At 39.7% G+C, this 27,391-nt stretch overlaps 1 protein-coding gene and 1 pseudogene across 1 annotated transcript in view; one reads left to right on the top strand and one right to left on the bottom strand.

Moving 5' to 3' along the window:
- The window catches only part of Dock11 (dedicator of cytokinesis 11), a 210,185-nt gene that overhangs the window by 80,194 nt on the left and 102,600 nt on the right, over positions 1-27,391 (bottom strand). Inside the window, exons 17-27 of the mRNA XM_055604932.1 lie at positions 26,304-26,488; positions 26,151-26,216; positions 24,135-24,227; positions 18,663-18,786; positions 11,852-11,973; positions 11,280-11,366; positions 10,429-10,518; positions 4,152-4,270; positions 1,746-1,815; positions 1,535-1,660; positions 507-578 (exon numbers count right to left, since the gene is read on the bottom strand). Of these exons, the coding sequence (XP_055460907.1) occupies positions 507-578; positions 1,535-1,660; positions 1,746-1,815; positions 4,152-4,270; positions 10,429-10,518; positions 11,280-11,366; positions 11,852-11,973; positions 18,663-18,786; positions 24,135-24,227; positions 26,151-26,216; positions 26,304-26,488 (1,154 nt within the window). The remainder of the gene's footprint in view (positions 1-506; positions 579-1,534; positions 1,661-1,745; positions 1,816-4,151; positions 4,271-10,428; positions 10,519-11,279; positions 11,367-11,851; positions 11,974-18,662; positions 18,787-24,134; positions 24,228-26,150; positions 26,217-26,303; positions 26,489-27,391) is intronic.
- LOC129674831 (40S ribosomal protein S2-like) lies at positions 12,450-13,291 on the top strand (annotated as a pseudogene).

Raw genomic sequence — 27,391 nt, forward strand, 5'->3', positions numbered from 1 at the left:
AAGAAGAAGAAGAAGAAGAAGAAGAAGAAGAAGAAGAAGAAGAAGAAAATAGAAAACAAATAAATGTACATACCACATTTAAGAAATATATGTAATTGCATAAAGCTTTTTCTACCCTTTCTATATACCTTCATCTTCTTTAATAGAAAGAACATGTCTGAGTTGCTACTTTTTCTAATTGAATCTTTTAAACAAACTTTTATTTAAAAATATTTTTATTTTATTTTATTTATGTGAATTCGTGGGGGGTATACTGGTAGGGGTCAAGGAGGGTGTCATATTTTCTGAAGCTCGAGTAACAGGTGATTAAGAGCTTCGTAATACTGGAGCTAGAAACTACACTTTGGTCCTCTGGAAGAGCAGCAAGCACTAAGTCATCTCTCCAACTCCTCAACATTGGCATTTTTTAATCACAAAAAAATGCAATACATCAAATGCAGTGCATTCTGTAAACAACTATAAGATAGTACCTGTAATTATTTCTAACTACACAGGAGCTTACTTACCTTAATTTTATTCTCTTCCAGTAAAAATGTGGCCATGGACTTTGCAATTATTTCAAAGAAAAACCACGAGTACTGAAAAACAAACACACAAGCCTTAATAATCACCCAAATACTTTGAAAATTTGACAAATCAAATCTGAAATTTGATAACATTTTCAAGTTAAGTCTCAAAGAATACTTCTGAAGTGTTTTAGACAAAAAAACAAACAAAAAAAGCAGTGCTGCACTGCAAGCCCAAGCAGCCATGTACAGCAGGAGAACGGGAAAACTTGCTTCATGGGACAACATTATTCAGCATTATTTTATCACTGACATTGTTTTGGGATACCCATGATTGGTGATAAGAGCAAACCAACTTTTGGTTATTTTTATTACCTCTTTTAAGTTATCTACAATGAACACTTAAAAGTTTTATTAGCATCTACTAATTATATATTAAATGGGTTTATTGGTGACATTTCATATATAAATTTAATGGGTTTTGATCATGTTCACCCCATTGCCTTCTCTTGTCTCGATTCTGTTCCCCTTTCTTCCCCTTTCACAAATAAAGATAATAATTTTTATTGCTGCCTATTCTCAGTTTGGATAATCAGCTTTAGCCATGGTATAATACTGGCACAGCCTACATGTTGACCAAATCATGTAATTTGAAAGCTAGCATCAAGTCAGTAGCCAACACATCCCCAAAAGCCCATTGTTCTATCACCAAATAAAGAAATAAGTGCAAGAGAAAGAGAATAATAGTTACTGTTTGTTGAGTGCCTATTACCTGCCAGAAATGATAGTGCCAAATAATTCAACTTATTGGTTGAGGTAATAGTGGCCCAGAGCTGGTAAATAGGAAGCCCCATTTCATATATACTGTAACAGATACAAGATTATGTCTTTTCCAAAATATACATGTGCAATAATAATAGAATGAGGGAGGGTCCAGGACAAAAGGGATAAAAACAAGAATTAATGCAGAAGGTCACCAACAAATATGCAGAGACGGTTTTGTTTCCAGTTATGTCCTCTATCCTTACCTTTAGAAGTTTATTTATGGCTAAGAAATCTGCAGACTGTTTCAATATTGCAATCATAGTAGTAGCCAGGGTTTCATGTACCAGCTGGGCCTGAAGAGTGTTTGGCTTTTCGGGTCTGAAGCTATACTGCAAACAGAACCAATGAACCATCAGATACAACTGTCCTGGAAAACAGGTAAATCATCCAGCAAGAAAGCTTTATTTCACAAACCTTGATGAAGGATCTTAAATAGCTATCCAAGCCTTCCTCATGGCATTTTGACACAATGTGTAAGAGAACCCTGAAACGACATTTATCAAAGTCAGCAGGCCATGTTTCAACTAATTACTAAAGTGTGACTGGCAGATAAGAGCAAGTTTAATCCCAGAAACAAAACAAAATGAGCAACAACAAAGGGGGTAACAGAAGAGCTGAGTGTAGTTTAGCTCTAGAAGATTCCAGGGCCTAACACATTTGGAGCCTTGAAATAAGTACTTCCTGGTTCAAAAGGATACCTTATTTTGGCAGCCTGGATGTTTTGTCTCCTTTTTAAATCTGTGTATTCACTTAAAGTATGGTCATAGCCTTGTGTTATAAAAGAGCTTAGGTAAAGTAAATACTGAAATCCCTTCCAGTGAAGACAAAAGGAACTGAAAAGAAAGATAAAGTGGCTGAACAAGGTGGCACACACCTGTGATCCTAGCACTTGGGAGGGTAAGGCGGTAGGATCAGGGTGAGTCTGCGTCCTCTGTGGGCTACAGAATGAGACTGTCTCAACAAAACAGAAAAAAAAAACAACAAACAAACAAAAGACAACATAAAAACTGTGTCGGGAAAATGAGGGGTCGAACAAGGAAAATGATTATGAAAGCTGGAAGTCAACTTAAGAGACTACCCGTGTCTCTCAAACTTCAGCAAGCATCAGTGACACCTGGAAGATGTGCTAATAGATTGCTTGGCTCATTGCCTAGAGTTTCTGTCTTTGTAGGGCTGAGGTAAACGTCAATGATTAGCATTTTGATAAGTTTCCTGGGCATACTGCTGCTGTTGATCCGGGAAGCACATGTGGAGAACCATTATATTAGAATAATGCTTCTTCATTTTTCAACTGGACTGTGCTTGACAACAGAGATAGGCACAGAGCATGCAGGCATTTGTGGCCTGGGCATCTAAGGCAAAAGGCTGTAACAACATTAGAGGCAGCAGAGCCAAAGACATTCAGCACTGAGCACAGTATTTTCTCAAGTCTCCTATTTGCATTTTGAAATGCAAGTGTTTTCCTATCTACCTTACAATGTATCCTTGTTTGCCTTTAAACATCAGTAACTTATTTTTCCAAGCCAAAGCACATGGTTTTAGTGACACATTCTGTCCAATATGAAAAACATTGGTCATAGATGGTTGTATTGGTTAAAACTAAAATATCGGTTGAATCTAAAGTGAACTGAAATTAAATATTTGTTCCTCAGAAGAACTATCCACATTTGAAAGGCTCACTCACCAAATGTGTTAAGTGGCTTCCTTATTGGACAACAAAAGTGTAGACCATCACTTGAGAAGGTCAACTGAAATTTGCCTCATAAATAGGCATAGAGTGGTAAAATCAGTACAAGAACAGTGTAGGACTTCAGTATCTCATTTTCAACAATGGATGAGTCAACTAGACACAAAGTAAGGAAGTAAATATTTGACTTGAATTCTGCTAAACAAAATATATACAGAACACATTCCATTCAACAGTTAAAGAACACACATTTTTATGTGCACAAAAAATATTTTCCAAGATAGAACATACATTAGACTAATTTAAAAAGTCTTAATAAAATTTAAGAAGATTGCAATCATATCAAGTATAGTTTTTAACCACAGTATGGTGAAATAAGAAATCAGTAGGAGAAGAAACTGTGGAAAATGAAAACAGTAGTGGAACATTAGCGCCATGCTTCTGAACAAGCAGTGAAAAAGAAAAGGAAAAGAAAGAAAGAAAAATAAATTTGCAAGAAAATGTTTATTAAGTGAGGTGACACATTCTCAGAAAGAAAATAGTCAGATGGTCTTTATCATATGCTGAAACCTAGCCAATAATATGTGCATATGTAAACAAGTATACCCATGTGCTCACTATAACATGTATGAAAGAACAAGAAAGGCTGACTATTAGAGGATTAGGAAGGACTGAATGCAGGTAATGAACACATGTTGTGAAAGGATGTATAGCTAACTGTTTTTCTACTTCTAATTCTGTCATGGATTTTTTGGCTTTGGTGATAGTTAAGTGTATAATGATATGATAAATAGTGAAAATGTAAAATCCAATGGGAAATTCCACAGTTTCCATTTTGTATGGCTATTCTGAGTGTATAAAAATTCGCCAAGGTGTACAAACTTTGGGTCTGGTTAATTTAGGTATGTGTTGCTTAATTTAGTTGCAAGCTTTTAAAATAAAGTTAATTTTATTTAAAAAATTAAAAGAAATCAAAAGAAAAATTATACACAAGTGACAATGGGATGATATAACCAAACCAATGGAATACTACAAACACAGGTTTAAGAGGGAAGATTATGACCATGAAAAGAAGAAGAAAAGTAGAAAGACCCGAAGCAAATAGCTTCTTTCATTATAACACCAAAACTCACATGGTGCAGTTGATAGGAACGTCATCTTCATGGGTCATGTTTGTGAGAACTCGGAAGAGTTGCATAAGAATTACAGGTAGAAACTGTATCATGACTTGGATCTCCATGGCATGCAAACACTAAAATAAGTCATTATTAGTTATGGAAACAAAAAGAAATATGATCTAACTTGCAAATGTGAAACAATAAGAAAATTAAGTAATGAGCAATATATCGACTAGACTAGATGCTTGCTGAAATGTGCACTTCTGAGAAACAAGACTTGCTAATGATTTAATCCACCCCATTATTTTGCTATTTGGATTCTGTGTGTCAAGTTGATATGAATGTTGAATGAAAGAGAGCCAAGTGCAATTTATCTATGGGCTTTGAAAGGAAGTCAACTGACTTTTGGTAAATCTATACTCAGTGATGGGGTGGGAGTTGGAAAGATCAGTGTGCAAGCCCCCTCCCACACCCTGTATTCTATATGCTTTCTAAGGCAATCTTAGCCTCTAGCTAATTGGTGGAAAGTTAAATGAGATTTAGTAAAGAACATGTCTCTATGTACTTTGCTTTTTCCCACATCATCTATTAAAATGAGACAGTTTTGTTTTTTAACATTTTTAAAATTTTTTTATTATATTTTACTTAGTGGTGTGTGTGTGTGTGTGTGTGTGTGTGTGTGTGTGTGTGTGTGTGTGTGTGCAGGAGCACGGTGTATGCATACATGTGGGAGCCTATGTGTCACAGTGCATGTGTGTGGTCAGAGGATAACTTACAGGAGTCAGTTCTCTCTTGTATTATATGGGGTCCCAGAAATCAAACTCATGATCCATCTGGTTCTAACATTCTTCTAATACATTTAGTCCACATGCTTGCACTCTGTCTCTAATAACAGGCGTTATAAACATCCAAATGAAGCGTTGAAATATGTTATATATCATATATACATAGAAAGGTTAGTGCTGTCTGCTACACTTCTTTGCTCTTCTTTCCACATTCACTCACTCCATCTCTCCATCAGCCAAGAAAAAAAAAAAGAGAATCTAACTTTGCTGAGAACTTTTCCACATCAGTTATATATGTAGTGCTATGGGAAACTCAGCAGTGGAAAGCCACTTAAGGGAACTCATCATTTCTCTTTCCTGATATTTTTTATTCTGTCTTCATCTCCCCACATGCACCTCCCCTGTTCCAGGACTCTATCGTTTGTATATCAATGACCCCCTCAAGAACTTTATTTAGGCTTCTGTGTAGCTTTCCCCCCATCAGGTTCACAGGGTAGACTGGCAAGTACCAGGAACACAGGGTTGTCATTTCAAGGTTTCTCTTCCTCTGCACTGTCTCTCTAATCGTCTCTGCCACTGCCTCTTTTCAGAATACCCCTTTTGACATTTTCCCATAACACTTACAGTTTCTTTTCGTTCTCAGTATATCCAGCTCACATTTCCAAATGGATTGCCCACCTCGCTTAGATGCTGATTACATTAGACTACAGTCTACCAAAAATTTTCTTTCCTTCTTCTTTCTGTTGCTGATGAAGATGTGACAATTTCTCACATGCTAAGTGAGTACTCTCTTGCAGACCTACATCCTCAGCCATCTAAAATGTCTTCCTGTTACTGTGCACAGTGGTTCTCATTCAGGAGTCACATGGTCTCTGCAGGAGATTTAGCAATGTCTGGGGATATTTTTGGCTATCACAACTTGTGTGTGTGTGTGTGTGTGTGTGTGTGTGTGTGTGTTTGTGTATGTGTGTGCAGTTTCTACTAGGTAGAGGCCTATTGTTCTGCTAAACATTCTACAACAAAGAACTATCCTCCCCTAAATGTCAATAGTGCAGAGCTTAGGAAATCCTGATTTGTGGAAATAAGTTGAATGTACTGAAGACCTAGCTTACAGTTTGAATCTTAAAACTGATTACTGTTCCTCAGAAAGCCAAACTAACATCACCACTGTTCTTTACATGTATCATATGCTTTCCTTCCTTTTGTTTTTGCTCACAGCTTTTAGCCAACCCAATTATTCATCTGAGGCAAATTCAAACCCTTATTTCAATGAAGCCATTTCAATTTCTCATTCATCAGAGGTGTACTGAGTGTACTTTCAACAGCCAATGGCCAAGAGCAAACAAAACAATCTGAACCCAGCTCCTACCATTAAGCAGTTCACTGTCTAAAGAGTCAAAGGCATGGAACTGAGTCATTGCAGTACAAACAGTAAATAACAGGATAGGAACATGTACAACCTGTACAAAAGAAGTGGTGAGCAGGCTACAGGTAGGTAAAACATGTGAGCGAAGCAGACAAGGGAAATGAGCATTCCACGTAGGATGAAGCTCCCCGCTACCACTACATAGCACTTCTATAATTATTCTCAACAGCAGCCAGGATATCCTTTTTGAAATGCAAATTAGATAATGCCATTTTGTCTTTGTTAAAAATGCACCAAACAAAATCAGCACAAGAGGCCATCATGCTCAGTATACTCAGGTTCAGCTCCCGGCAGCCTTGCTCCCCGCTAACTGTTCTCTGTGATCCAGCTTTTGTCTTAGTGCTTTCCTGCAAATACAACAGGGTATGGCATGCATACTTGCGTTTAGAGTTTGTCATCACCTATGGCTGTCTGTCTTGCTTTGGTTTCTCTTTAGCCAGATATTGGCATTTTCACACACGGGCCTTCCCTGACAACTCTATCTAGAATGTACTCCTGGTAACCCATGTTCCCTTTAACCTGTTCTTTTCTTCATGGTACTAATGTTTTCTATAGTTTACTTGTAATCTCCCTACCTCAATAAAATTAGGTTTGTCTAAACAAACACCCAACACCCAGAAAAAATGTCCACAGAAAATGCTTAATACATCTTTGGTGAATGGCTGAATAAATAAATAAAGCAACAGAAGGCAAAGCAAAAAGGGAGTTCCTGCTCAATACTGGCTTCTCAATGACCTGAATCTTTAGTACCTGTAATTCTGCATTAAACATGTAATATTTAATCACATATGTCTTCCAATGGTCCTCTTTATTACGAAGAAGTTGCTAGCTAACTTATTTTTGCTGTGTCTTTGGTTAGGCTATAATATACATACTGATAACATTTCTAAGTCATTCTTCTCTGCAAGCCCTGTAGCAAGCAAAAAGGTACTACATACATAACAAAACTCAACGAATAAATTAATTCATAAAACTGCCATTTCAGGGACAATGGTAGAAAGGCTTTCTGGGACATTCATAGGACTAAGAATCAGGAGATGTGTCATGGACTCAGCTCAACTGCCAAATATCTGGAACACTACAGGCAAAGCACCTCTACTTAGACTTCTGTTTTCTCACATGTCATTCCACTTACTGCCACCAGAGGGCGCGTGTGCATTATAGAAATATCAGACATTCCACACCTTAAAAACAAAAATCAGTGTACATTTTGTTCCATTCAAAGAATACCAGTCTTTAAAAATGATGTATCTCTTACCACTCTGAAAATTCTCACAAAGTTCCCTCCAGAAGGAAAAGCAATGACCTTAACAGATAAACCATTCATCTATATAGCTGGAATCTTTCTAAATAGTACTAATTTTATTGATCTGCTCCATTTCCAACCTGGGAGGGTTCACCCCTCCTTACGCAACCTGGGGGTCCCTCGCTCCCAGGAGGTCATCATATTGATGTCAAACTAAGCGTGGACACCCGATTGGCATAGCGCATGGCAGCCTAGAACTCCTGGCTTCAAGCAATCCTTCTCTCTCTGCCTCCCGAGTAGCTGGGACTACAGGCGTGTGTGTGCTACCGTGTCCGGCCTGGATTTGAAAGTTACATGACTATTATACTTCTTAATGCTAACTAAGGCCAAGAGCCACCACTGACTGACTGTCTCTCTTGAACAAAAATTGAACATGTTTTAAAAGATTTATTTATTTGTTAATAGTGTTCTGTCTGCATGTATGCTTATATGCCAGAAGAGGGCACCAGATCTCATTCTAGATGGTTGTGAGCCACCATGTTGGTTGTGAGGGCTTGAACTCAGGACCTTCGGAAGAACAGCCAGTGCTCTTAACCCCTGAGCCATTTCTCCAGCCCCAACATTTTCTTTTTAAGTGTGGCAGGCAGAACAGTACTATAAAAAACTAAAATTACACCTGACCTAGTAGCTCTGTTCTATAATCCCAGCCCGGTGAAGCCTGGGAGGATAAGGCAGGGGTAGTAGAAGGTCAAGGCCTACCTGGGCTATATAGTGAGTTAAAGACCAGCCTAGGCAACTTAGCAAAAAGGTCTTGAAATATAAAAAAATAAAATAAAATAAAATACATAACTGAGGAGGTAGCTCAGCAGGTAAATTGCTTGTCAGCCAAGCATTAAAACTAACATTAAACATTTGGGCATGGTATAACCAGCTTGTAAATTCTTTGGTAGGGAAGAGGCAGAGACAGGCAAATTTCTGGGGCTCTCTGATCTACCTAGTCTACTTGGTAAGCTCAAAACCAGCGAGTTTTGTCTTTAAAAAACAAGTAGACAGCTCCTGAGAAGCAGAACCCAAGACTGACCTCTGGCCTTCACATACATGCACACACATGTGCATGCACATGCTTGCACACACAGGTACTCACACATATATGAATATGCACACATCTACAAAGTACCAAAAAAATGAGCCTCTAGCTTCATGGTAAGGTGTTTAAGAACCTGGCATCTGTGAGGCCCTGGCTTCAATTCTCAATACAACAACAGCAAAAGAAGAAAAGGTAAATCATGCAAGGCTTTCTGTCTGACTTGCAAAAACATAAACCTCCTTGCTACAGCCTCAGAGGCTCCCCAGCTCCCTGATGGGGGCTTATTGCCCCATGTACCAGCCATACTACAGTCCTTCCTGCTCCACAATACATTAAGCCAAGCTCCTCAGAGTCTCTGTACTAGCTGTTCCCAGCTCTTCCCTAGTCAGGAACTTGGCTGCCATCATCCTTTAAGTTGTTGCTCAAATACCACATTACCAGAGGCATCATCTCTGGCCTCTGTAAGAAAGTCCACCACATTCCTTGTTTCACTATAGCAATGGTTCTCAACCATCCTAGTGCTGCAACCCTTTAATACAGTTCCTCATGTCGTACTGACCCCACACATCATAAAATTATTTTCATTGTTACTTCATGGCTGTAATTTTGCTACTGTTATGAATCATAATGTAAATATCTGATATGTAGTATACCTGACATGCAACCCCTTTACCCAAAGGTTGAGAATCACTGCTCTATAGCCTCTATCATCACCTGATGTGACATCTCTATTTGCTCATTTCTGTGCTCATTCCCTCCACAACACATGAAGCTCCTAGATAAGACACAGTTTTCTTTGCTTAGATCTCTGATGCCAGCTTCCCAGGAAGGACTCCAGAAGTAGTGTGTCATGAACAATTTATGAGTCAGCAGATGAGTTGTCCTATTTAAGCCTTACAAGGAGGACATTACTCTTATCCAGTTGTGACAGCTAAGAGAAGCTCCATGACTTTGTAAAGGTTAATCAGAGATATAGTAAATGACAGATCTGTGACACAAAATCAGCTTATGATTCCAAACACTAAGCTCTATTTCACACCATACTATCTCTAGAAGTGTTTCCTGAGTCCCCTGTTAGGCAACAGCATACAGGTAAAGGGGATGCGTGAAAAGTCTTCAAATCAAAATGCCTCAGATTTTCCACAACTAACATACTAATGAAGTAATGAAAAGGAACAACTGCTGCCAGCCAGGTCCTAGGAGTCACACCACAGTCCCAACACAAGGAATCAGCTAACGTTAGGTTCTGTCTACCACAGTATGATATCCTCAAAGACTACTTCAGACTCCCTCCCTTGCGCCACATGTAGACAAGGTTTTTATCTTTAGTAGGCCCTTATGATAGCCTCCCACTAACAAGCACAGAGCCGTTTCACACTCTATTATGAGGAAAAGTGTTTTTGTTTTTTCTTGCCCTTTCCCTGCCACCACAGGCTCTCTTTCTAGTGGTGGTTAGCAGGGAGAGCCAAGGCCCCAAAATCCATTTATGTAACTACAGTCATGAAGTTTCTAAACCATTATGTCAAATTTGGGCTATAACATTGTCTCCCTAATATAGCCATGCTGTTGTCTGCTTCTAAGCAGACACTTGATGGAAAAAGACAAAAGAGAAAGTGTCCTCCTGAGACACGAAGGATTTTCAAGTGCTTCCCTGGTTCTTCCTCCCCACCCCCACCCCCATATCAAAAATGCAGCAGCAGAAAGGCACAAAAAAAAGAACCTTTTGCAGAAAGCTACTGTTAATTTACCTTTAAATATTTAATGAGCTCCCCTGGAACTTCTTTCGAGCCTGACTGAATAAGTTGGCAGTGATGGAAGAATTTGTGCACATGCAGATCCTGGAACACAGATGGAAACAGCCACATGAAATTTGATTCATTACCCTCAAGCACACGCTCTCCATCTCTCCCTGATCTAGCATCACGAAGGCCTATCTATCTGGATATTCTAACACCTGGACCCTGTAGCCATCTCTGCCAACTTCTGCACCTGGTGCCCTCCTGACTATCATATAAAGCACCATAGCCAGGTGAACAAGGTGTGTAACTGAGCACACAGGAAGTTGCAAAGCATGCCCAACCAGGTAAGCATTTATTTAAGTCTTTCAAAAACAAACCAAAACAAATCAAAACAAAACTAACATGGTCTATCAAATTGAGTTGATTTTCTATTTTAATGAAATAAGCAGGGACAGAAGTCTGAAATGAGAGGTGAAGAAAATGCAGCATCAGGAAGTTTCCAGATGAATCATTGCTTGTACTCAGTTTCCAGTTTTACCATGACACTCTGCTGGGGACTTCACTTGTCTCATATGAAGTCTGTACGTGTTAACTTTCCGGACAGTGGGGGTCATATCAGGAGGTAGAAAATGCAACACATGTTTTGAACTGGCACTCCTAATTATTCTTTTGGGCCTTGGGGAAGGTACGTCTCCTGACTTAGCCTCAGTTTTTCCTATTTAAAATGGTAATAATGATAGCCTCTGCATATGTTTTAGAGTCCAATTTCTCCAAGGCAGTGGGAAATTCAAAATAGTTCAGTTTTAATGAGGAGCCATATTCCAGTATTCAAATTGAAAAATCTGGGTGCTGCAACTTACCTGAGTATAAATGGTTGATTCTAAGTGGCTCTTAATCCTCAACAAAGGCTTTGCACCATCTACCCACTTGATATCTGCAAATGATTGCTGCATAGAAAACACATCCATGAACATCTATACTACAGTGAGAAATACATGAACAAGCTACAATAACACCGGTGCATTTTAAGAGGTTTCAGGGGAAAAAGAGAGGGAGAGATTTCAGAAAGGAAGGTATTAGGTTCATCCAAAGGAAATACTGGAGGAAATATGTGCTGTTGGGAATAAATGTATCCTAAATAATTTTAGATTTCCAGTCCTCTTCAGAGTTATAGAAATCACCACAAATGAATTACTTAAATAGATGAAGTTTGTATAGCCATGCCTAATACAGTTTTAAATCCAGTTTTAAAAAGTCAGTGAAACCATGAGCTGTAAACACAGAACACAGACTTTCCTGTTTAACTTGATTGTGAAGGAGGACCAGCCTTCAGACCATGCTTTGACTATTCCTGCCCTAAACTACACAAACAGAACTCTCCTTTTAAATATATAAAACACAGTTGCATCCCCAAACACAGATATCCCCCTACCCTTCTTGATTCTGCATCATTCATATTCAAGTAGCCTGGGGGAAGATTGGCAGAGACTGGCAGGTGCTGTTCGCATGTGAAGACTCTCCCATCCTTCAGCAAAGTCATCCAGGCAAATCCAACTGCCAAGACAATAATCAACCATAAGAAATGAAATCACAAATACAATTAGCTGCACAAATGTCTGCAAGCTGGGGAAGAGGGCAGGATGATGGTGTTCCCAGGGATCTGTATATGAGAGCCCAGGTGTTGGGCAACTGTAGTGCAGGGAAGGAACAATGCATTTGGATGATTTCCTAATCCCAGCTTGTGCACTAAAAAGTTATTGGCTCTATATCTATGGCAATAAAAAGAGGAACAATATAACCTTTTCAGTTAAATGAATTGAGGGGTTGGCTTAAGATAATACATGAAAATATTTAAGTGTTTAAAAAGTGCCTCAGTATCACTATTGAGGGCTCTCTGGGTAGATTCATGTTTTAGAAGCTTCAGATCGTTCTCATCCATTCTGCTAAGAGTTCAAAGTCTCGCTTTCTTCTCCTCCTCCCCATTGTCGTTGTCATCATCTTCATCATAGTCATCTTTGGGAAAACACCAAATGGAAGATGACACCAGTGCAGCAGCAGGGCCTGGAGGGCCCAGGAGCCCAGGATTAGCAGGTTGTGTTGGCTTCCATGGAGGATTCAGCAGCAGTCTTAGAGGCTGTGGTCATGGCTGAGGCCACAGGGCTCCTGGAGGTAAAGCTGAAGACAATAAACTGGGCTGCCTGGTTAAAGACATGAAGATGAAGTCCTTGGAGGAGATCTACCTGTTCTCCTGGCCCATTAAGAAATCCAAGATTACTGACTCTTTCCTGGGTGCATCCCTAAAGGATGAGATTCTAAAAATTATACCAGTGCAGAAGTAGACATAGGCTGGCTGGTGGAACAGGTTCAAGGCTTTTGTCTCTTTTGGGAGCTATAATGGTCATTTTGGTTTTGGTGTTAAGTGCTCCAAGGAAGTAGCCACTAACATCTGAGGAGCCATCATCTTGGCCAAGCTTTCCATTGTCCCTGTGAGGAGAGGCTATTGGGGCAACAATGGCAAGCTGTACACTGTTCCGTGCAAGGTGACAGGCTGCTGTGGCTCTGTGTTGGTGCATCTCATCCCTGCTCCCACAGGCACTGGCATCATCTCTGCCGCTGTGCCCAAGAAGCTACTGACGATGGCCAGTATTGAGGACTGCTACACATCAGCCAGGGCCTGCACTGCCACCCTGGGCAACTTTGCCAAGGTCACCTTTGATGCCATCTCCAAGATGTACAGCTACCTCACCCCAACTTCTGGAAAGAGGCTGTGTTCACCAAGTCTCTTTATCAGGAATTCACTGATCTTCTTGTGAAAACCCACACCAGTGTCTCTGTTCAGAGGACCCAGGCTTCAGCCGTGGCTACCATGTAAGGGTTTTGTTTTTGTTTGGTTTTTTTTTTTTTTAATACAAGAAAAGTAAAGTGAATTAATTCTATTATTTAAAAAAAAGAGTTTAAAATCTCATGGTTGACACCCTCTCAGACAGCAATTGTGTGGTCGAAACATTCTTATGGTAACCCTAGGATATGCGGTAGTATGGAAAATTACAGTCATAAGTTAAGGTTACATTCTACACTTGATACAACGTAGTGAAAGTGTCAATAATATAAACAGGTAGAGTTTTCCTAACTGGAGGCAGAGGAGTAGGGGGAGGATGTAGCTGGGCTACAGTGTTTAAGACTTCAGTCCACTGAGAGATCTTCTGCCATCTCTACATTTCTTAACACTTCTACCCCCCAAGGGGGATCTTGGCTTTCTATTAGAAAACTTATTATGTTTTGCTATACTAACCCGAGCCATCTGCTCAAGTTGTGTAGTGTCAGTCTTTCCATTATAAAGATTACTCTTGGCTTTGAGTGTTTATAACTCAGCTGTAAAAAAAATAAAAATAAAAGAATAAAAATCCCAACCTTACTCTTTTAGCAAATGAGAACGGGTGTTGGCTGATGAGCATTTTGCAAATCCATTACTTTCCAAGTCTTTAAAATTCTTTGCATGAGTGCCTATGCATGTATGTGCATGTGTGTGTTTATACTCTGAATGTAGGAGTCAACACAAATCTGGTTATGTATTTTCATGTACATGTTTAATTTGGCAAATGCTTTTACTCTTAAAAGACAACTAAAACATGGCCTTCTCTCAGGAGACTGAATGGCTTTCACAGGCACTAGATCATGTCCGGAGGGCATCTTCTCTGGCACAACTTCAAAAAGGCTTCCCTCAGACCTCTGCTCTCAGAGAAAGCAGGAAAGTGATGTGTGCAGAAGCACCACTAGAAATGACAATATCAGGAAACACACGAGGCCTCAGTCCTACACAAAGAATACAACAATCAAGGAATGCTGAGAGTGGACAAAAGTCTTTCCCAGGGAAAAGCATACCAATTGAATATCAAATGCTAAATGGTCAGCCCTGAAGATATATACATACAAGGAACATTATACAGACTGAGCAGGTTATATTTACATATACATAATGTGGTTTATAAAAATTAATAAGAAAAAGAGGCTATGAATTTGAAAGAAAGCAAGGAGGGGTCTATGGAAAGATTTGGAGGTAAGAAGTGGAAGGGGGAAAATGATGTAATTATAATCACAAAAACAGAAGAAAAAAAAGCAAAGACACTGTTGGTGCTGTGAAACTAAAAATTTGACCAATGTGGGGAGGGGGAGACTTCCAAACTAGAAAGTAGGAAAATATATTTATTATTTTTAGACAACATTTTTCCTCATGGAGTTTTTATTAGGGTATAATTTGTACAATTTTTTGGTATATTGGCAGTTGCTCCATTAACAGTAATTACAAAAAATTTTCATCATTCCAAAAAGAAACTCGACCAACCTTAGCAAGTTACTCCAACCTTCCTTTTCTCCCCACCTCTAGAAACCATAATCTACTTTCTGTCTGCATGGATCTGCTTAGGTGACAGTTTTGTGTTATGAATTACTAGAGCACGACCAAGTATTTCCCTTAGCTGAAAGTCACAAACAGCTCTTGGAAGCTGTAAAGGTATGCTATCAGGCATGCCATCTGGCTCAAACGTAGGAAGCCACTTAGAGGGTGGACAGTTAGAATTGATGAGTGACATGAAGAATCACCACCTTATGCGTTAATGAACATCTTGCCCATTTCTGTCTAGAATTTGAATGAGGAAACTGCAATTGATCACTAAGGAGGAAAACATTTGCATGGATTCTTATAGCTATGTCTCCTTTCATCTCATTTCTCCAGGCTCTGGCTCTAAACTAACTGCAATTTCAATGAAGTTCCCTGATATTCAGCCCCTCCACCTAATAGTATTCCTCAAAGATCTCACTAGCTCCTCAATCCCATCAGTCCTGAACCTGCCACATCCTGGTATGTTTTCTTTGCACTCGTCTAATTTTGAAACAGCAGTGTTTACTCTGAATCATCTATTTATTAGTCAGCTACTTGGCAGGAACAATATACAGTCATCCCTGGGAATCCACAGGAGACAGACTGGTCAAAGATCATCTCAGTGACACTAAAATTTGTGCATGGTTAATTTACCTATATAAAATGGAATAGTATTTACCCTACATACATCCTTCTGTATATTTCAAAATATTCCTTTATTACATATAATATCTACTGGCATATAAATGCTTGTTTTATTCCACTGATAAGGGGACAAAAATAAAGGGAAAAGCCTATATGCATTTAGTACAAATGGAATATTTTTTTTAATTTTTCAGATAGGGTCTCTCTTTATAGCCCTGGCTGTCCAGAAATTAGCTATATAGACTGATCTGGCCTCAAACTAACAAAGATCCACCTGCCTCCGCCTCCCAAATGTTGGGATTAAAATCATGTGCCAAGATACAATTTTTAAGAACAACATTTACAGGGACTGGGGAGGCAGGTCAGTTGATAAAATGTTTGCCATTCAAGCATGGGGAGATGAGTTCAATCCTTAGCACAAACTTTTAAAAGAGCCAAGTGTGGTGATGCGCAGTTCCCAGCTCAGGGTGGTGGTGGCAACAGATGGATCCCTAGGGCTTGCTGGGCAGCTAGTCTAGCCTACTTGCCAAGTTCCAAGTGAGAGACCTTGTCTCAATAAAAGACTGGGTGGTACTTAAGGAATGACACTGGAGACTATCTTCTGGCCTGATCATACTTGTATGCATTCATATACACAGTGAACATAGCCACACATGCAAAATAATGTTTGTAATCCACAGATAGTTGACTATATTCATAAGTTACCCACAGAGGGTTTTTTTTTGGGGGGGGGGGGTTTGGAGTTTTTTAGAAATGCCTTTTCAGTGTAGCCTTGGCTGTCCTGGCCTCACTTTGTAGAACAGACTGGTCTCGAACTCACAGCAATCCACCTGCCTCTGCCTCCCCTAGTGCTGGGATTACAGGAGTTCTCCACCATGCCTGGCTCCACAGAGGTTTTGAACTAAGGGGATTTAAAACTTAAACTTTTTCTTTGTTTTTATTTTAAAGACAAGATCAAACTATACCATAGGCTAGCATTAAGTATGAGGTAATTCTCCTGCTTCAGACACCTGAGTGCTGCAATTACAGATATGAGCCTTCATACTTGGCTTTCCTTTTCTGTGATTCTTCTTTATTCTTCCTGCCTGATACGGTCGTAGTGTATCCTCTTCCTTTACATAACCTTTTAAATAGGTGCCCCAACTGGTGTCCTTCTATTCTTCCTGCTTTCACACTGCCATTCACTTTCCTTCCTGGCCCATTTTCCTCCAAAACAGCTCCTACTGGTGTTAGTAACCTTTCAATAGGCCCATACTGGTAACAGAAAAAAGTCAAATCCACAGCCTGGCATTCAAAACTTTCCACAATGCTTTTCAGCCTTACCAGGCCACAGAGGAAGACAATGCAGCCAATCCTAATGAGACTTGAAAGACTAGGGTCAGATGGAAGGGGAGGAAGTCCTCCCCTATCAGTGGATTGGGGAAGGGGCATGGGAGGAGATGAGGGAGGGTGGGATTGGGAGGGGACAAGGGTGAGGACTATAGCTAGGATACAAAGTGAATAAAGTGTAATAAATAAAAATTATATTAAAAAAAGAAAAGAAAAATGAAAAACAAAATAGGTCCACAATGCTTTTCAATCTGACACCCTGTGGTTCCCCACTCAGCATCCTGGTTCTTATGTTTATCTAGTATGTATAGATTTCTGTCCATTTCCCTTAATACTCTGACTCCATACAAGCTGTTCCTCTGTCTCAGAACACCCTACCTTCTTGCTGTCATAATTCATAACATAACTTGGCTGTCCTGGACTCAATTGGTAGATGAGGCTGACCTCGAACTCACATAGATCTGCCTGCCTTTGCATCCCTAGTGCTGGGATTTCAGCCATGCACCACCACACCCAGCCTCAATCCCATTCTTTAAGACTTCATTCAAATACCATCTTCTGAAAGCCTTCCCTGAGTCACATCCATTTGTCCTTCCACTAGCTCAGTAACTCCCTCTTCTGTTGTTCATGCATCACATATTTCACTACTATCTAATATTAGACAGAATTGCCTACATAGGACCGACTTAGTTACTTGAAGATGAGTTCTGACCTGGTTGATTTTGATTTTTCTGTCAACTTGATGTAGGATAAAGAGATTTGGGGAAAAGGAACCTCAATTGTGAAAATACCTCCATAAGACTGACCTACAGGCAAGTCTATTGGGTATTTTCTGACATTCTTGGGCAAGTAGTCATGAGTTATGTAAGAAAGCAGGCAGTGCAAGCCATAAGGAACAAACTAGTAAGCAGCACCCTTCTGTGGTCTCTGTTTCGGTTCCTGCCTCCAGGTTCCTGCTCTGAGTTCTTATTCTGACTTGCCTTCACAATGGACTACAAGCTGCAAACTGAAATAAACCCTTTTCTCCTCAAGTAGCTTTTGTGATCATGGTATTTTATCACAGCAACAGAAAATCTAAGACAAGCTCTATATTGAATTTTTTACTAAATTCTCCATAGTATCTACTAATATGGTTCACAGAAAAAAATATGCAGAAATATTTGCTGAATGAATGCATCCTGAGGCATGCTGACATTCATAAAGAGGAAATAACACAAGCTATGCTCACAGTTCTTGGGCGTTCTCCTAAGCCTGTCTTCCACCTGTTTAAAAGCCTTCATGACACAGGACCAGAATTGGCACCTCACTGCTAAAGCTATTCGACTTCATTAAATCTGTTCTCATTAGCAACAGGCAGTCCCTAGTCTCCCTCTAGCTCACAGATGTCCCTGGATCTGGCTTTACTCTTCTCTTCCTCAAAAAGTAGAACTGGAAAATTCAAGTTGCTGGGCAACTCTACATAAAAGGAAGAAGAACACTGTATTGTAATATGTGTTTTTTCCCAAGAACAGCATTATTATTTTATGTTGCTTAAAGGAGTTTAGCTATACTGATGAACATTTGGACAATGGATATTTGATACACATGATAATCAAATCAACATATAATTTGTCTTTTAACAATAAACTGTTTTCAGATGAAGCTGCCCAGGCTAGCCTGGAACTCATGGAATCCAGTAATCCCCTACTCTTGGCCTCTTGAGTAGTTAAGACTACAAGTATGTACCAATGTGATTGGCTTAGAACTGTACAACTCAGAAAAATAACTTTTAGTCAAGGAGTGAAGAAGTCAACAACTTGATGAAAAGCTTTTATATCCTAGAGAAAGGATTTATGACCCTGGGTTTGATCCCCAGCACCACAACAAACAAAGAAATAAGTAGCAGACATACCAGGAGTTTCCACCATGTCCTGCTTTTTGGTTGTTCCTTTTGTGTTGATTTCACAACTTACATGATAAAAAGTAAAAAGCAAATGATGTTTTTGATGCAGGTGAATAGGAAGCTCAATTTTGATCTGAAATGGTAGAGAAATTACACATAAGCCAAGTGACCAAATAGCAGATATCATTTCAATGTACTTCAAATATTTTTTCTGGTCAGTTTCAGTTTCACAGTCTTATTATCCTGAGTTGTGGGGTTTAATTCTTTTGTTGATTTAATACTTCTTTCTGTATAGTTCAATAGATTCTCCCAGATTCAACTTTAAAACAGGACTTTCTAAAACACTAGATTAAAAAAAAAAGTGTCCTAGGATTGGTAGGATTAACATAGTGAAAATGGCTATCAACTCAATTCCCATCAAAATACCAACACAATTCTTTACAGACCTTGACAGAAAGATTCTCAGTTTCATATGGAGAAGCAAAAAAAAAAAAAACCAAAAACAAAAACAAAAAAAAAAAAAACCCAGAATTTTCAAAATAATCTTGTACAACAACTGATCATCTGGAGGTATCTCTATCCTTGACCTCAAGCTGCACTACAGATCAATAGTAATTAAAACCACATGGTATTGGCATAGAAACGGAAAGGAGGATTAATGGAACCGAATAGAAGATCCAGAAATAAACCCATACACCTATGAATACTTGATTTTTGACAAAGACGCCAAAACCATTCAATAGAAAAAAAGATAGCTTCTTCAACAAATGGTGCTGGTCCAATTGAATGTCTACATGCAGAAAAATAAAAATAGATCTGTATTTATCACCCTGCACTAAACTAAAGTCCAAGTGGATCAAAGATATCAATATAGAACCAGACACAGTAAATCGGTTAGAAGAAAAAGTGGGGAAGATCTTAGAACTAATTGGCACAGGAGACAACTTCCTGAACAGAACACCAACAGCACAGGCTTTAAGAGCAACAATCAATAAATGGGACTTCATGAAACTAAAAAGCTTCCATAAAGCAAAAGACACTGTTGTCAGAACAAAACAACAGCCTACAGACTGGGAAAGAATCTTCATCAACCCTATATCTGACAGAGGGCTGATATCCAGAATATATAAAGAACTAAAGAAGTTAAAAAGCAGTAAATCAAGCAATCCAATTTAAAAAATGGGGTAAAGAGCTAAACAGAGAATTCTCTGTCAAGGAATATAGATTGGAAGAGAAATTCTTAAAGAGATGCTCAACATCTTAAGCCATCAGAGAGATGCAAATCAAAACAACCCTGAGATTTCCCCTTATACCATCAAAATGGCTAAAATCAAAACTCAAGTGACAACACATGCTGGAGAGGTTGTGGAGAAAGGGGAACCCTCCTCCATTGCTGGTGGGAATGTAAACGGGTACAACCATTTGGAAATCAATCTGGTGCTTTCTCAGACAATTAGGAATAGTGCTTCCTCAAGACACAGCTATACCACTCCTAGGCATATAACCAAAAGATGTTCAAGTACACAAAAAGGACATTTGCTCAACCATGTTTTTAGCAGCTTTATTTGTAATAGCCAGAACCCAGAAACAACCCAGATGTCCATCAACAGAGGAATAGATACAGAAATTGTGATATTTTTCACAATGGAATACTACTCAGCAATCAAAAACAAGGAAAGCATGAAATTTGCAGGCAAATGATGGGATCTAGAAAAGATCATTCTGAGTGAGGTATCCCAGAAGGAGAAATACACGCATGGTATATACTCACTTATTTAGACCTATAAGATATCATAAACATAATGAAATCTATACACCTAAAGAAGATAAACAAGAAAGAGGACCCGGGGTAAGATGATCAATCCTCACTTAGAAAGACAAGTGGGATGGACATTGGATGTAGGAGAAAACAAGTAACAGGACAGGAACCTACCACAGAAGGCCTCTGAAAGACTCTACCTAGCAGCGTATCAAAGCAGATACTAAGACCCATAACCAAACCTTCAGCAGAGTGCAGGGTATCATAAGAAAGAAGGGGGAGTTAATATGACCTGGAGAGGACAGGAGCTCCACAAGGACCAAATATGTCTGGGCACAGGGGTCTTTTTCTGAGACTGTTTCTCCAACCAAGGACCATGTATGGATATAACCTAGAACCTCTGCTCGGATGTAGCCCATGGTAGCTCAGTTTCCAAGTGGGTATCCTAGCAAGGGGAACAGGGACTATTTCTGACAGAAACTCAATGGCAGGCTCATTGACCTCCCCATCCCCCAAGGGAGGAGCAGCCCTGCTAGGCCACAGAGGAGGACTTTGAAGCCAGTCCTGAAGATACCTGATAAAACAGGGCCAGATGAAAGGGGAGGAGGTCCTTCCCTATCAGTGGACTTGGAAAGGGGCAAGGAGGAGATGAGGGAGGGAGGGTGGGATTGGGAGGGAATGAGGGAGTGGTATACAGCTGGGAAACAAAGTTAATAAAATGTAACTCAAAAGAAAAAACACATAATCTAGCGAGCACAGAGACGGCATAACCTACGGCAATCCATTTCAAAGACGCACTGAATTTGAACAGCTAAATGTACCTAAGGTATTGTTCCTGTGTGCATGGAAAAATAAATAAACCCTTACAATAATGTGCAAATACTCATCATGTATATTAGTACCCATAAATCAAAGTTCATAAAAATTTCTCTTGAAAAAAAAAATGTAACTTTATTCTTGAACAGACAAAAAGATGTTATGTATGACTCAAAATGGTAGGTTCAAAAAATGCTTAAAAGAAATTATCAAGTTCACAGCCCAACTTTGGGCAGAGTGCAGGAAACTTCATGGAAGAAGAGGGAGATAGAAAGACCTGGAGGGCATAGGAGCTCCACAAGGAGACCAACAGAGCCAAAAAAAAAAAAAATCTGGGCTTAGGGGGACCTTACAGAGACAGATACTCCAACCAAGGACCATACATGGAGAGGACCTAGACCCCCCTGCACAGAGGAAGCCCATAGGCTGTTCAGCTTCCAGGTGGGTTCCCTAGTAATGGGAACAGGGGCTGTCTTTGACATGAACTCAGTGGCTAGCTCTTTGATCACCTCCTCCTGGGGGAGGGGGACGTGCAGCCTTGCCAGGCCACAAAGGAAGACAATGCAGCCAGTCCTGATGAAACCTTATAGGCTAGGTTCAGATGGAAGGGGAGGAGGTCCTACCCTACCAGTGGACTAGGGGAGGGGCATAGGGGGAGAAGAGGGAGGGAGGGTGGAACTGGGAGGAGATGAGGAAAAAAAAGAAATGATCAAGTGATTTTTCTAATTAGAAACCAATTGTATGCTTATTTTCTATCAGTAGACAGGAGACAAATTAAAGTTGTAAATGATTTGATAACACATGCCCATATCTACTCAGATACATATGAAAATAACTTTTCTCTGTCTTTCCTCATCAATATAGAGTGAATGAATCAGAAAAGTCTATTATTTTAGACATTCTAAAAACAGCATGTCTCATTTACTCTGTGGTCTAATTCTCTGCACTGGTTGGTACTGGTTATAAAGAGAAATATAAGAAACATATAAGATAGACATTTGGTCCAATGATAGTACATACAAGGCATGGTTGGTAGTATTATCACCACGGTCTGACATAAGTATATTTCATTACAGAACATGCCTATTCATAGCATCCACACCAACTGGGTATCTAATGCTCTACTTCACATAAATGCTTCCTTCCCCACCCCCAAAAAAAACCAGGAGAAGTATATTAAAAGAATGAGTGGGGCCCAAAATGGGCACATGAGGGATACAAGAGCAGTTGAATCAGGAAAGATCCTGACAACAGTGGTGGTGGTGGTGGGGTGTTTCAGACCAAGCCAAGAATGTAGACAGAGCCTAGGCAGAACCAGCAGAGCATCTGGCCCGGGATGCCCATTTGGACCACATGCAAACACTAGAAATCAAAAGCAGTCTGCACATTTGGATAAGCAAACACATAGAAGCGAGAAGCGGTGTAACAGAGGCACACTGGGCAATACAAAGAGACACAGAGATAGAGAAGCAGCAAGGAAGACTGAGGCAGAGAGAATAGAAAGGACCGCCACCGTACTCCCCTTTGTATCCATTCTGGTGTGGTAAGTAGGGGCAGCCAGTGGGCCTGTGGCACCAGCTATGCAGTTTTCTCCCTCCAGTGCTTCACCTACAGCTGAGCCACCCATTAACATTTCAAAATCACATGAGGAAAGAGCTAGATGTGCCATTCCGAAATGCTATTCTGGCTTTAGTTAATTTTATTTATTTACTTATTGAACTTTGTTTTTAAATGAACACTTGAAGTGTTCAGTTTAATTACGGCATTTTCAAAGACAAGTTTCCTATACCCCCTTATTCCCACCATGTCCCTGTTGCCTCCTATCTTCCCACCCCCCACCCCTATCTCCTTAGCCGCATTTCTACTTCACTCACAGATATTCTCTATTGACCCTGCCCTCTTTCTTCTTCTTCTCTCCTGTTAACCTCTTTTCCAGTTTCATAGCCTACACCTACATTTATGCAATTAATTAATTAGTTAATTTCCCGCCCTGGGGTTTGAACCCTGGGCCTTGTGTATACTAAGCAAATTCTCTACCGGAGAACTTCATCTCCAGATCTCTTTTCAGTAATTGCTTTGGGATACATTTTTCACATAGCCCAGGCCAGCCTCAAGCTTGCTATGTCATTCACAATGACCCTGAACTTCTGAGCCTGCCACTTCAGCCTTTCAACCAAATGTTGGGATTATAGGCGAGTTGACCATGCTTGGCTTATAATTACCTTTTAATGTTCATCTTGAGATACATCCCCATTAAGTTCCCCAGGCAAGTCTTGAACTTGTAGTACTCCAGAACGGCCAGGATTACAGGCCTGGCTCGGATTTCTGATTTGAATGTTGAGGAAATGGAGAACCTCAAAAGTGATGAAAGTGTGGAGGGACAGAGTCTTGGGTCTTCTTTGAGATTTGTGTACTTAAGTCAGAGAAACCTTTAAAATTGTGACTAAATCTCTCACTGTCTTCATAGGACACCACCAAGGCAGAAGCCCCTCTTTTTTTTTTCACTTTGTTTATTTATCACAATTTATTCACTTTGTATCCTAGCTGTAACTCCACTCCCTTGACCCCTCCCAATCCTGCCCTCTCTCCCTCATCTCCTCCCATGACCCTCCCCCAGTCTACTGATAGGGGAGGTCTTCCTCTCCTTCCATCTGACCCTAGCCTATCAGGTCTCATCAGGACTGACTACACTGTCTTCCTCTGTGGCCCTGTAAGGCTGCCCCCTCCCTCAAGGGGAAGTGATGAAAGAGCCAGACACTAAGTTCATGTCAGAGACAGCCCCTGCTCCCCTTACTAGGAAGCCCATTTGGAGACTGAGCTGCCATGGAAGCCCCTCTTTTTGATGTGATATTTTTGCTTTTCATGGAACAAAACATTTTGTAAATACTGAAATCACAGGTTTTTACCTCATCATAGAACTCCGGATTTTGGTTGTGATGTGAGACCACAGCATAAGTACTTGTGGTAAAGACAGACCCTGCAGGTTTTCCATAAATGCACTGCAAAAGAAGGAAAGAGTCACCACTCAACCCAGGTCTTTAAACAAGATGCTAGAGAAGCACATACATTTAGAGGCCAAGTCCAATCTGCTGCTATCCTGAGACTGTAAGTGCCTACCCATTTGTGCAGTTACTCCAGGTACCACTCCAGAGAGTGCCTAACTGTCTATTAGCTGACAGTGGGATCCTGCATCTCTTTTCCTTAGAAGACAGATCCTCTCTGTCTCTTAGAAGACAGATCTTTCTGGCTCTTCATGTGGAGAGCTTGATATGACAGATAGGTGAACTTTAGTCAGCAAGGATTTTTGTTTTGAATATTCCTTGTTTAGTTTTTTTTTAAATCAATGTAAAAATTTTAAAAATCAGATGTCTATTAAGCTGCACACAGACTTACTGTCCTATTACATTTTAAGCTTTGTTTGTTTGTTGTTTGCTTGTTTTTTGAGGCACGATTTTACTGCATAGCTTTGGCTGGCCTGGAACTCACAGAGATGTGCATATATCCCTGCCGCTGCCTGTCAAGTGCTGGAATTAAAGGTATGTCCAGCTCTGTTTACATTTTTTAATGTAACACTTTATAAGGCACATGTTTTTTTCAAAATCATTTGCTTTCTGATATTAGACAGAAGGCTTTCTATGGTTCCTTGGAAAGTTCCCATTTCATGACTGCTCTGAATTTCTTTTACTTCCATTGGCCCAAGGAGAGCTCAAGGAGGAATGATAGGGCCAGCATGCTAAGTTCTTAGCTGCTTCACTTTTACTGTGGAGTAAGCCTCTACGTCAGCTAAGAAATGAGCTCAAGACTCCACGAGAACACAGCCAATTTTCCAGAAAGATAGTTATCAAGGGTTTTTTTTTTCAAGGACTACTGAGAAGTAACTTCAGTGTTTCAAAACTATACTAAAGGATATTGAAAGGAGGGAAGGGAACTCTGGTTGTTTTCATCTCTACTGAAAAGACAGGCAGAGAGAGAGAAACTGTACTGCATTTGAGCCAGGTTATCCTTAATGTAATTTAATGTTCTTTTTGGTGGAAGCTGTTTTCAAACATAGGGGCAATGCAATATTCAACAATTTAGTTGGGAGTACATGGTTATCTTTCTCTAGGTTTGAGTATAACTCCCCATCCACTTAGCTGACTTAGATTCAAGCTAGGTGCAAGGAACGAGATACACACTTTGAAACAGCTGCATGGTTTGAGGCTTCTGTCTCAGGTTTCTGTTCACTGGACTTAAAAAGAAAGATTACAGTGAAGCCATAAAGGCACTGTGCCATGATGGGTATGCGTGGCTACACTGCATGCTCCTGAGATTCTGCCTTGCAGCCATCACAGACCTGAGTTTGGAGGCACAGTTTGTTTGGCCAGTCAAAGAACAGAGGTCCTAGCTCATATCAAAGATGTCATGCTATACTTCTGTCATCTCAAAAAGCCTGTTCAGGTTTCAAAGAGAAAGGTTTAAGGTCTCCTACTAGTAACATTATAAGGTCCCATGAAGGGAACATTATATACTAGCCAGACATAAAAAAAAAAAAAATGACCTTATAGTTGTCTCAGAGCAATGCACAGTCAAGTGGAGCAAATGCTAAAACAGAATAAGGAAACCAGATGCACTTTACCCTTTTCAAGATGGAACCCAGGGCCTTGAGGATGTTAAGCAAGTACTCTACAAAGCAGTACCTCCACATAGATAAACTTCCACAGCCCAAATTTACCTGTTTCCTAGCTGTATATCCACCCTGCTTTGTAATATAGATAATGTAAATGAACCCTGTTGTTCACACACAATAGTAGGAAATGAAATATTACCTTTCTCTAGCACATTTTCTTGTTACAATTTAAAGACATTAAACATATAGCATGACACTATCAAGTACTAAAATTTTCATCTCTCTGATCTTGTCCCAAAATACAGCAGAAACAAACCTTTAGCGCAGATGCATCACTCTCATCCGAATCCCGGAATTCCACACAGATGGCAATGTTCCTAGCCTAAAATCATTAATCAGCAAGAGTGAGTTGCGCAGTGAGCAGATGATAAATAAGATTGCATACTCCAAGAATATATAGTTTCCTTACCTTGGCAAATGATTTCTGGCTGTCATATTTTAATTGCAAAGGATAGACATACAGGTGGTTTTTGTAAATAGTGAATGGATAACAATATTTTGTCACTTTTGGAACAAATTCTTCAACCTCCACAGTAATATTTTGACAGTTCTTTTCAAAAGGCTTCAGGGGCACATAGGAAGAGGTAATACAATCTATGGTAGGAAAAATAAGCAGGTGCAGAGTCTGTAACTTAACAGTCATTGACACATTTCTTAATCTTTAAAAAAAATACATGGATAATATTTGCAAAGAACGATTTCAAAACAGAATTCTTCATCGGTGACCAAAAATCAAACAACTTTAAAAACCTGAAAAAGGATATGGCCGAGGGCTGATTTTCATGGGACCCTTTCCACCAGACATGGTTGCTATTTTATTCTCAACACTGAATGACTTGCCAAATATAACACATCATAAGTTTTGACAAATTTAAACTCTGCAAAGAAACCCACTGCATTCTTCCCTCCTGTGGCTACAATTTTAGCTTTCACTGCAAGATTTTATTGGTATTAGGGAAAGCAATAAGAGTAAATTTATGCTTCCAATTAGCTTATGGCAAGTCACTTTTAAAAAGTGAATTTTGTGCAAGTGCAAACTGTCACTAAAGAAATACTGGAAGCTTTTTGAAATTATAGACCTTCTGATGTGTTACCAATAATAAAATAAAAAATCATAAAGTCTCTGGGCACTTTAACCACATGTATTTCTGAAGCTGCCACTGTAGGAGAGGTCATGAGCAATATGTAGGGCTATACTATTGTCCTTATTGTAGAGCCATGTGGATGGACGAGGAAAACTCAAACCAAACTGGGCTTAAGGACAAAGCTTTTGTTGTAGTTATTTTCTGATTACTAAAGCAATGCATACTAATAATAGAATATGCGGAGGCACAGAATAAAGATTCACAGTAGCAATTGATCATTCCACTATCCACAGACAGCTAGCATGGACATTTGAGTATTCAGTCTTCTAATCTTCTAGTCTTCTCTCTATGCACATTTTACATAGCAAAATGAAAACCCTGTGGTATGTATACTACTCAATTGTGACTATTT

The sequence above is a fragment of the Psammomys obesus genome, unplaced genomic scaffold, assembly GCF_907164565.1.
Source record: "Psammomys obesus unplaced genomic scaffold, mPsaObe1.curated_primary_1811, whole genome shotgun sequence".
NCBI classification, from domain to species: Eukaryota; Metazoa; Chordata; class Mammalia; order Rodentia; family Muridae; genus Psammomys; species Psammomys obesus.